We start from the raw sequence: 10244 nt of genomic DNA on the forward strand, positions 1-10244 counted from the left end.
TCGGGGGGGGCGGCCGCGGGGATGGCACGCCGGTCGTCCGGGAAGGTGGGGGAGTCCTTGGACGTCTGCCGGGAGAGGGGGCTCTGGGGAGTGCCAGGCCGCGGGGTCCAGGGCCGGGAGTCGGGCGAGGGGCCGGTGACCGGGTGCGACGGGGAGTCCAGCCCCGAGTCTTCCACGTTCTCTGGCGACGAGGAGGAGAAGGGCGAGGGGCTGGAGGTGAGGACGTAGGCGCGGGGCGCTGAGGAGACATGGGCACGTGTCATGGCCACCGGCGAGCACCCGCCCCGCAGCTCCTGCCCTGGGGGTCCCAGGGGAGCCCCCGGCTCCGAGCAACCGCCCGGACACCTGGGTTCACTGACCTCAGCCGACCCCTTCCCATGGAGCCTCCCCTCCCTCCCTCCCCACCACGTAGCAGGGCTGGGGCACAAAGACCCAGGACAAAGCCCCCCAGCCCCCACCGGTACCCGGGAAGTCCTCTGCTTCGAAGGCAGACTCCAGCGGGGGCCCGAACAGGGCGGTGGAAGAGGCCGCATCCAGCCGGGGTTTCCCAATGTAGCTGGGGAGAGAGCAAGGCTGGACAGTCAGGGGGCCCCTGCGCCCCCACCCCGACAGCCCCGGGGTTGGCAGAGCCCGGAGCCAGCAGAGCCGGTGGCAGGGAGCACGTGGCCGGCTGCACCGAAGAGGACCCTGTTCCTTCCTTGCTGGGCTAACGCAGGGCGCCCCTACACCCCATATCGCCAGCCCCAAGCCACCCCTGCCACCTGGCCAAGAAGGGGACACGATGTCCCCCACGCCCAGGCTCCCTGTACCTGTTGATCCGGGCCGCGCGGTTGCATGGCTTGGCCTTCCCAGTGGGCTCGCCTGATGGGAAAGGAACGGGGAGTGAGCCCCGAGCTGCCAGGAGGAGCCACAGCCCCCTTGGAGCTGCCCCCGGAGCAGCCCCACCAGCTCTTGCAGGGCAACCGGAGCTGCTGGGGACCCCCCCCGGTCACACTGGGCAATGCCCCCATGATGGAGCAAGGCCAGCCGTGCCCACTCTCGCCTCACCCGCAGCCAGCGCCACGTCCGCCGGGGCCGTGCTCAGCGCAGAGACGTGTCCTGGGGAACCACCAAAGGGGCAGCATTAGTGCAGTGCCACCGGGTCCGGAGGGGCAGCACAGAAAGGATCCCAGCAGCCCCCCCACCCCCGTGCCCACTTACGTGACGACTGCCTCTTTACCGTGCCCTGCGGGAGGAGGAGGAGGAGGAGGCCGGTTAGCACAGGGCAGCCAGACCCCCTGCCCCACAGACCCCCAGCCCTGCCCTCACCCAATGGCCCACCCCGCTGCGCCCCTGGACCCCTCCCCAGCTCCCCCCCACAGTGCTCGTCTCACCCCGATGCTGGGGGGCAGGATGAGGTTCCCCACCGTGGCCTTCAGCTGCTCGTCGGTGGCCTCGGCGCTGCCGCCCGCCTCGCGGGGCTGCACCGGCTTGATGTGGATGTAGAACTTGCGCGGCTCGTCATCGTCGTAGTCCGAGTCGCTGGACGAGCAGCCGTGGTTCTCGGCCTCGTCTGCGGCGCCGTCAAGGCCAAAGCCGAGGCCAAGGACCCGCTGCCGTGAGCCCCACTGGCCACTAGGAGGTGCCCCTGCCCCGTGGCATGTACAGGATCCAGGCCACGCCAACGCTCCCAGCACTGATAGCACCACAGAGGTGCCCAGGCATGGCCACAGGGTGGGGGGTGTCATGCTATGACACAGGACACGGGACCCTGCAGCCGCGTCTGCCACGGCCTCACCCCATTTAGAGACCCCAGGGGCTGGCAGGGACCTGCCGCCTCCAGCCCCTTCCTTGCACCAGTCCCTGAAATCTTGGATTCCTCCTGTGCCTGGTGAAGGGCGTCTCAACCCGGAAGCTTGCAAAGAAAACTATTTTCTTTTGCAACTATTTAGTTGGTCTAATAAGCGATTATCACCTCTGCCCCAGGAGTTTTGTTTGCCTAGACCCTTAGACCAACACGGCTACAACCGAGACCCCGGCGGGGGGAGGCTTTCGGGCTCAAACGGCTTTGCAGCAGCTGCTCCGTGTCTGCCCCTTGCAGCCAGGGGATGGCTCTCCTCCTCCTGCCTCCAGCCTGGCACAGAGCAGGACGCCCTGCTCCATCAGCCCCAGTGACCCCATCCACATCCTGCCTTTCTCCTGGCCTCAGTTTCCCCAGCCAGGTCTACCTGTTGCAGGCTGGGAGCCGGGTGTCGTAGCCTCCTGGCTCAGGCCAGGCCCTGGGGGCTGCCCCAGGGGCGCTAGCCGGGTGGGGGGAAAGCTGGGAGATCAGCCCAGCCCAAGCACTGGGTGTTGTGCAGCCACATTGGGGATGGGGAGGCAGCCGGCAGGCCCCCCCGACGCCCCCCCCCCACCCCAGCCTGCACAACAGGAAGCTGCCGGATCCACTCAGCAGTTTTTCCCAGCCAACAAGATAGAGCCGGGGGGGAAGGAAGTAGCAGCCGGGACCACGGGATGCGCCGCTCACTGGGGGGTGGATTCCTCCCTGGGTCCCCCCCCACGCCAGCAGGCACGAGGCCGGGCAGCACGTGGAGCCGCAGACTCCCTGGCGTGGCTCAAACCCCGGCTGGCCCCAGGGCATTTCCTTCCCCGCCCCCATGGCTCCTGCCAGCCACGACCCCCGCCCCCAGCACGGCCAAGGATACTGTTCTGGTTGACGTCAGGGCGCACAGTGAAGCCCTCCTCATCCACCTCTGGGCAGGTCTGGGGGAGATGGCACCACATGGGTCCCCCCTGTCCCGCCCGGCGCCCCCCGCTCTCCTGACCTGGCCTGTGCCAGCATGCAGGCAGGCTAGGGCAGCCCAGGTGCCCCCACCCCAGTGCCCTGTCCCCACTCCCCTGGCTAATAAATAGCTGTGGGTCAGGCATGGGCAGAGCAGACCCCCCGGACCCCTCCCCAGCTGGCAGAGCTACTCACCAAGTCGGCGTCCGTGGACTCGCTGCGGGAAGAGGCAGAGACAGCATTAGAGCCGTGGCCCCGGCCCTGCAAAGAGTGTGGGGGGGGGCAGAGGGTGGGTGAGGAAAGCCCCCTTGTGCCGCAGATCCAGCCCCAGGACGCTCTCTGCCCTCAGCCCCGGTGGGGTCTGCACCCCCCAGTGGAGGCAGGGACCCCTGCCCTGGGCAGACCCTCCTGCCCACCCCCCACCGGGGCCCTGGCCCGGGCAGTGCCCGCGTTGCGGGGGCCGCGGGCCACCAGCTGCAGAGACGTACTTGCCTTCCTGCATGGGGGCCATCCGGTATTCATCGAAGTCCAGTGCCCCTGCAACGAAGAGGGGGTGAGCGCCGGGGGCACCAGCCTCTGCCCACCCCCCTGCTGCCCCCCGGTGCCCCACAGCAGGCCGCTCCTGCCCGGTGCCCTTGCTCTCGGCAAAGCGCCGCAGCAGCAGCTCCACGCCGATGTTCTCCACGTTCTGCTTGAACTCCTCATGCACCTGGGGGGCAAGAGGGCAGGGGGCCCGAGACTGAGCACCCACGGCCTGCCCCATGCTTCCCCACAGACACCCACGTCCACCTGCCTCCCATCCCTCGCCCCAAACACACAACACCCCCCCGCTGCACGGGCATACAGAGCCAGGGCAGACCCCCCATCCCAGGGGTGAGGGATAGCAGGGGGCACCCACCTGCCCGATCTGCACATGCGTGTCCTCCACGGAGTGCGAGTAGGAGCCGATCAGCCCCTTCATGTGCCGCAGATGAGACTCCTCGATCTCCTGGAACCGCTGGGGAGGTGGGGGGGAAGGGGGGCGTCAGGGCCATAGTCTGGCCGGACCCCCTGGGGCATCGCCCCTGCCTCTCCCCACGCCCAGCAGTGCCCTGCACCCCAGCTCCCCCCACACCCACCACGGCAGAGTCCAGCATGCGCTGCTCGAAGTCCGCCCGGGCTGCGTTGTACTTCTCCACCGCCCGCCGCAGCGACTCTGACGCCTTCTTCGACTTGAGCTCTGCCTGCATGGAGGCCGGGGCGGGGAGTGAGCTGCAGCCCAGGCATTGCTGGGGGCCCATGCAATGCCCAGCAGCCCCCCGCAGCACCCCCCGTACCTTGTCAATCTCCTTCTGGCTGGTGCCCTCGCGGCGCAGGCGCTCGTACTCCTGGCACTTGCTGTAGTAGAGCTCCTTGGACTTGGGCAGCAGCTGGGTGACGCCGTGCAGGTGCTGGACGGCCTCCAGTGTCCCCGACACCTCCTCCTTGGACTGGGGGCACAAAGGAGTTGGGCGCACGTGGGCCGTGGGTCTCCCAGTGCCCCTCCAGCAAAGGGGGGTGGACCTTGGCACCTCTGCGGAGCCTGGGCATGGGCAGCTCTGGGGTCCCCCCACATAGGGGAGCAGGGTGGGAGACCCAAGGGGTCCAGACCAGGGCGGGTGCTGGGTGCAGGGCACTGGAGCTGTGCCTAGGGAGGGATGAGTGACCCGGAGGCAGGGAAGGGGGGTCCCTACCTTCTTGTGCACCCGGCCCTGCTCCTCGCCGTAGCGGGCGATCTCCTTGATGAGGTCGTGCAGCTTGCGCATCAGCTCCATGTGGCACAGCGCCAGCTTGTCGGAGGAGATGCGGAAAACCTCCCAGAGGGGTGCAAAGGTCCTGGGGGGGCGAGGGGGAGGAGGCTGAAGGCAGGCCCTGCCTGCGTCCTTGGGGCTCCAGCTCCTCCCTCCTCCCCCTGCAAAAGCCTTGGGCCCATCAATACCCCCCCACAAAGGGGCCAGCAATGATGGGGGGCAAAGTGGGGGGTCTCCATGACTATAAGGGAGGATGTACAGGGATGGCCCCCCACCAACTGTTCTGTGCAGGGTCCGTGCAGCAGCCAGGAGGGCTGGGGTCACGTGCGTGTGCATGCATGCATGCGTGTGCATATGCAAGCACGTGCATGTGTGCATGCATGCATGGGGAGGCACGGACAGGGGGCCGGGGGCAGCAGGAGGGGAGGGGGTCCGTCTCCAGCCCCGCTTACCCCAGCTGGGTCCCGTTGGTGGCCATCTTGGACAGCTTGGCCATGGACTTTGCGTAGTTCTCCTCGATGGTGGCCCTGGGGACAGACCACGGGAGGGGCATGAGCAGAGCGACCCAGTGCCAGGCTGCACCGTGGTCTAGCCAGGCAGCACAGGCCTGGCCCCCGGGGCCTCCCCTCCCCAGCCTCTTCATGTGTGACGAGCAAGGCAGGACAGGCCTCAGCCCCCTTCCCGGGATTGCTCAGTCCCCGTCCTCACTGCCAGGGGCCCTGTGGGGACAGGACCTGGGGGGGCAAAGACGAGCATCCCTGCAGGAGGGCCCTATGCCAGGTGCCCCCATGGCTGGGAACCCAGGCATCCTAAATGTCCTGCTCCAGCCCTGGGGTTACCCCGCTCCCAATGCCCCGCATCAGGGCTACCTCTCCCGGACGAAGTCGGCCAGCTCCTTGGTGGAGATCTGCCCGTGCTTCATGTTGTGGTACAGCACGTCGAAGCCGTGGTTCTTCTCTCCCTGCAAGAGCGGGGCAGGGGGCAGAGAGGTGAAGGGGGGCACGGGCTGGACCGGGCTCATGGGACCAGCTGAACTCACAAGCCAGCAGCACACACGTGGACATACCCCCACCCACATGCAGCCCAGCTGCGAGCACAGACACGTCCACGCTCACAGCCCGTCTATGCACACTCACCCCACACACACCTGGTGGCACACGCACACATGTGCATGCCCACGCACAGCCCAGCTGCATGCACGCGGACACTCACGCACACAGACACATGCACACACAAACACACGCATAGCAAGCCCCCGTCCAGGCCAGGCTGGCAGCCAGACCTGTGACCCCAGTGCAGCTCCGGCCCAAGCTCTGCAGCTCCCCCCCACCCCTGGGCCAGCGCCAGCCTCAGGCACTGGGTAAACAAGGAGGCGTGGCGGCAGTGCCACGCGGGGAGAGGGCCTGGGCCCCTGCTCTGTGCCAAGCGCTGCGAGGACGTGGTGCCAGTCCCATGAGGGGGGATGGGAAATGCCCAGGGACATCTCTGCACCCCTCCTCCCAGCCTGGTGGGCACGCAGAGCCGTGCCCGCACAGAGGGCAGAGACCTCAGCCCTGCTCGGTGCTGGGCAGGGAGTGGGAATGCCTCAGGGCAGCCCCTGGGCACACCTGGACCACACGCGGGGGCAAGATAGAAGAGGGCCTGGGGTGTGGGGAGAAGCAGGAGCCAGGACACTTGACCCCACCACCACCGCCGCAGGCAGGGCCCAGCCAGGCGATGCCCAGGAGACAGCTCCTGCTGCCAGGGGTGCAGCCCTCCTGCCCCCTCCCCTGAATCCCTCTGCCTCCCAGCCCCGGGGGCAAAACTGAGCCACAAAGCACCCAGGGAGCAACCTGCCCCCTGACGAAGCCTGGGATAGGATCCAGGGATCTGGACACGGATGCTCCCAGCCGGGTGCAAGATGCTCTGTTCTGCAACCCACCCCCACCCCTACGGTCCGGGGAGCCCCCAGCCCATGGTCGAGGCCTTCCTGGCCCCCAGCTCCCCCATGCACAGGTGCAGGGCACAGCCCGACCCCAGCCCACCCTGTCTGAAGCCAATACGGGTCCTCCCCACCTCTGGCCTGCATGCCCCTGCAAGGCAGCCCGGGGGCAGGAGGGGGGCGCAGGGGCGCTGCGGCTTTAAGAAAGAGGAGCCGCCCGCCTGAAACAGATCCGGGGATTGTAAGCGGAGAAGAAAGCGCCCAGGCGATGGAGCTGCCTCTTGCAGCAGGACCGTTGCTACCGGAGACGGGTTGCCTAGCAACCTCTTCCCCCTCCTGCATACAAATTTTGGTCCAGTGGAAGTGGCATGGGGGGGGCTTGGTTCTCCCCAAGACCCCCCACCCTCGGCCCCCAGCAAGAACGCCCCCGGGGATGGCAACCCACAGCAGGATGGGGCCAGGGGCCGGAGCGTGATGCCCTATCCTGGCGGGGGGAGAGGGGCAGGGGTACCTCCCTGCCCTGCCAGTGACCAGCGGAGGGGTCTCAGCCCTGCTCCCCGCTCGGAGGCGGCAGCAAGGCCCCGCGAGCCGAGCCCAGGGCGGCTGCGTCCTGCTCCCCGCTCTGCTTCGGGCCTCAGTTTCCCCTCCTAGCCTCTGCCCGCTGCCGGGCTCAAGCCTGCGCTGCACCCCGTTCCCTAGAGGGCACATGGACCCCGCCAGGCACTGGGGCCTTTGGGCTCGCAGCTGGGCTCCCACCGCTCCCACTTCCCCTTCCTCCCACCCCAGAGGCGCCAGGGCCGGAGAGCCCCGAGGTGCCACGGCGGCAGGAAGGAAGACTTCCCCAGGACCCAGGCACTGACCTCCCTTCACCCCGGGCGCGGCGAGACACCCCAGCAGAGCACGTGCCAGCCCAGGCCTGTGCCCAGCTCAGCCCCCCTGGCAGGAGGGGCCCCAGGGGTGCCCGGGCCAGCCTGGCAGTGCCAAGGTGCCCTGCGGGATGGGAGCGCCGCACACAAAAGCTTCCTCGGTCCCCAAAGCAGCTTCTGGCAATTACCGAGGTCCTTGTGTTTAGCTACCAATTACTCCCGAGCGCTAATGAACCCGCCGGGCCTCCTAGCGTCTAATTAATTAACGGTAGGCAAGGGTCCCCTCGGCCGGGCTGCTGGCACCGATGGTCACCAGCTCCCTCCAGCTGCAGCCCCGCTCCTGGGAGGGGCAGGTGCTGCAGGATCGGGGCCACGACCCCCACACTCCCCTTCCCATCCCATCCCAGCAGGCGAATCCTGCACCCGGGCTTTCTTGGCCCCCGGGCAGCAGCAAGAAAGCTGGAGGGGGGCGGGTGGGAGACCTCACCTCCAGCAATGCATGCTGGGATACACAGCTCCCCCAACCTCCGCAGCCCCCCGAGAGCGTGGCCCTTACCCAGAAGTGCTCCCCGAAATAGGACATCTTGGAGTCGGCGGGGACGACCCCCCCTCTGCGATCCGCGCCGCTCAGCTCTCAGGGCCCTGGGGGGGAAGAGCCAGGCCGTGAGCCCCAGCCGCCCCTCGCGGGAGCCAGCTCCCCCGTGCCTCAGTTTCCCCACCCACAAGACAGGGGGACCATTCATCTGGAGGAGGGAGGTGTGTGGAGCTCTGCCAACCCCTCCTGGGGGGGGTACAGGCTTGCAACAAAGGACCAGGACTCCAGAGCCCCGGGGGCCCCGGCGGGCTCTACCCCAGACCTCAGGAGAAGCAGGGAAGCCGCTCCCCCACGCTGGGCAGGGTTCCTGCCTGGCAGGGCGCACACGGGCCAATCCTGATCGGAGCCAGATGCCCCAGGGAGGATCCTGGCATCCCTGAACCAATGCTGGATACACAGGCAAATAATGCACAGGATGCCACCCGCCCCCCGCACGTTTGGTGCAAAGCCAGCCACTTCCTTGCAACCCCCGAGCAGGCATCTGCACCCTGGAGGGAGGAAAACTGAGGCACCGAGTGGGGATGTGAGATGCCCCAATGCCCAGACCCCCTCCAGCCCGAGCCACCGAACCCCGCTGCCGTCCCAGAGGTTGGCAGAGAGCCCAGGAGTCCGGACACCCCGCTCCGACCCGGGCCAGGAAGTTCTCCACGGCGCCTGTCTGCAGGTGCATCACCCTCCCGGGTAAGGGCCCAGGGGCACGGCAGGGCTGGGGGCAGGTTGGAAACCGCCCCCCACCACTGCCCACTCCCCAGGCTTGTGGGGCAGACCCAGGGGCCCAGGCCCCCGATGCCAACCCCTGCCCCCCGGAGCAGGCCCAGAGCCCGCCCTGCTCCTCCCCCCGGGCCCGAGAGAGAAAACAGGAAACACGCCAATCTTTGCACTCCCGGGCTCCTTCCGTCTCACAATTTTGGGCCTGGGAAGGGTGTCCTGCCTGCCCCCCGGCACCGTGGCGGGCATCGCTGGGGCGCCACGGCATGGCTGGACTCACCCGGCACTGCTGGGCACATGGTCCCGGCTGGGGCATCGTCGGGCACTGGCCTTGCTGCAGGCAGGGACCTGGGGGGGTCAAGCGAGGACGCAGCCGTGAGCCCAGCGCCACATCTGCAGGGGCACCGCGCCACCCCGTCCAGCACAGCTGCCAGGAAGCCCCGCCGCCGCGCCACGGCGCAGACCACATGCAACACACGCACGGGGCGGGGCTCCGCCCACACGCGCGCGCCCAGCACCTCGCTCCCGCGCGGGGGGAATGTGCCCCACACACTTGGCGCTGCCGTCTGTGGGGGAATCAGCTGCTTCGGGGACAGAGAGAGAAGAGGGGCTGGATGGGGAAACTGAGGCACGGGAGGAAGTCCTAGGAGTGCCAGCCTGGGGCAGTCCCCGCTAGGCCAAGCTGCCTTGGGCCTAGTCGCTGCGTACCCCTGGGCACCTGCCAGCCTCCCCCCCAGACGCTGCCAGGCTTTGGGGCGGGCACAGAGGAACCAGCTGCTCCCAGAAAGGGAGCGGAGGGGCTGGTGGGGAAACTGAGGCACGAGGTGCCCCAGAGCAGGCCAGGATAACACCCCAGCTCTTTTCAAAGCCTTCCCCCGCGGGGGCAGAGCCAGCCAGACCCCGGCGCCATCGCCCCCCAGCTGGGAAATCTCCAAGGAGCCCCCGCCTCGGGTAACAACCCGCTACTGCTGCCAGCCCGCGGGTGCGAGCCCCGGGTGCAAGGAGGGGCAGGGCCGAGGGCCCGGGGGGCCCGGCAGAGGCTGGGGGGGGGGCAAGGCCCAGGCCCTCGTGCCACAGGCAGGATGCGGCTCCTCACTCACACGAGCCCCCCCCCCGGACACCCACCCGCAGGGGGGCCTCGCACGCCCAGCGCCAGCCCTTGCCCCCCGGGGGGAGGAGGAGGGTGCAGCTAAGCCCCCCAGGCCAGCATCCCGCCCCCGCAGGGGTGAGCACGGGACGGCGTGGGACACGCCCGGCGGCTTTCGGTTCTGCATTGCACGCATGCACACGCGTGTGCCGGGGGGGGGATACGAGGGCCCCGTCAGCAATGACCTTGACCCCGCGCCGGCCAGGGCAGGCGGCTCCGCACCCGGCCGGGAAACGCACGGCCCCCCCACAGCACCTGCCGGCGCCTGGCACGGGGGGGGGCACCAGCCCGTGACAAGCCCCCAGCTCAGCACCGAGGAAGGATCCGGCCCCCAAGGGGCTCAGCGCTGCAGGGAGGGTCCAGCCCCCCATTGCTCAGCGCTGCAGGGAGGATTTGCCCCCGAGGGACTCAGCACTGCAGGATTTGCCCCCCCCATTGCTCAGCACTGCAGGAAGGATTTGCACCCCCACATTGCTC

General features: G+C 68.6%; 1 protein-coding gene across 1 annotated transcript in view; it reads right to left on the minus strand.

Annotated features, from left to right (window-relative positions):
• Nucleotides 1-9034, minus strand: part of FCHO1 (FCH domain only 1) — a 13083-nt gene extending 4049 nt beyond the window's left edge. The window contains exons 1-18 of the mRNA XM_025196558.1: nucleotides 8901-9034; nucleotides 7874-7959; nucleotides 5400-5491; nucleotides 4983-5057; nucleotides 4474-4615; nucleotides 4078-4230; nucleotides 3880-3984; nucleotides 3660-3758; nucleotides 3377-3470; nucleotides 3250-3301; nucleotides 2957-2978; nucleotides 2685-2742; nucleotides 1374-1552; nucleotides 1201-1225; nucleotides 1048-1098; nucleotides 810-861; nucleotides 465-556; nucleotides 8-238 (exon numbers count right to left, since the gene is read on the minus strand). Coding sequence (XP_025052343.1) covers nucleotides 8-238; nucleotides 465-556; nucleotides 810-861; nucleotides 1048-1098; nucleotides 1201-1225; nucleotides 1374-1552; nucleotides 2685-2742; nucleotides 2957-2978; nucleotides 3250-3301; nucleotides 3377-3470; nucleotides 3660-3758; nucleotides 3880-3984; nucleotides 4078-4230; nucleotides 4474-4615; nucleotides 4983-5057; nucleotides 5400-5491; nucleotides 7874-7900 — 1549 coding nt within the window. The 5' untranslated portion in view covers nucleotides 7901-7959; nucleotides 8901-9034. The remainder of the gene's footprint in view (nucleotides 1-7; nucleotides 239-464; nucleotides 557-809; nucleotides 862-1047; nucleotides 1099-1200; nucleotides 1226-1373; nucleotides 1553-2684; nucleotides 2743-2956; nucleotides 2979-3249; nucleotides 3302-3376; nucleotides 3471-3659; nucleotides 3759-3879; nucleotides 3985-4077; nucleotides 4231-4473; nucleotides 4616-4982; nucleotides 5058-5399; nucleotides 5492-7873; nucleotides 7960-8900) is intronic.
• Between the last annotated feature and the right edge of the window lie 1210 nt (nucleotides 9035-10244).

The sequence above is a fragment of the Alligator sinensis genome, unplaced genomic scaffold (assembly GCF_000455745.1).
Source record: "Alligator sinensis unplaced genomic scaffold, ASM45574v1 scaffold1295_1, whole genome shotgun sequence".
Lineage (NCBI taxonomy): Eukaryota > Metazoa > Chordata > Crocodylia > Alligatoridae > Alligator > Alligator sinensis.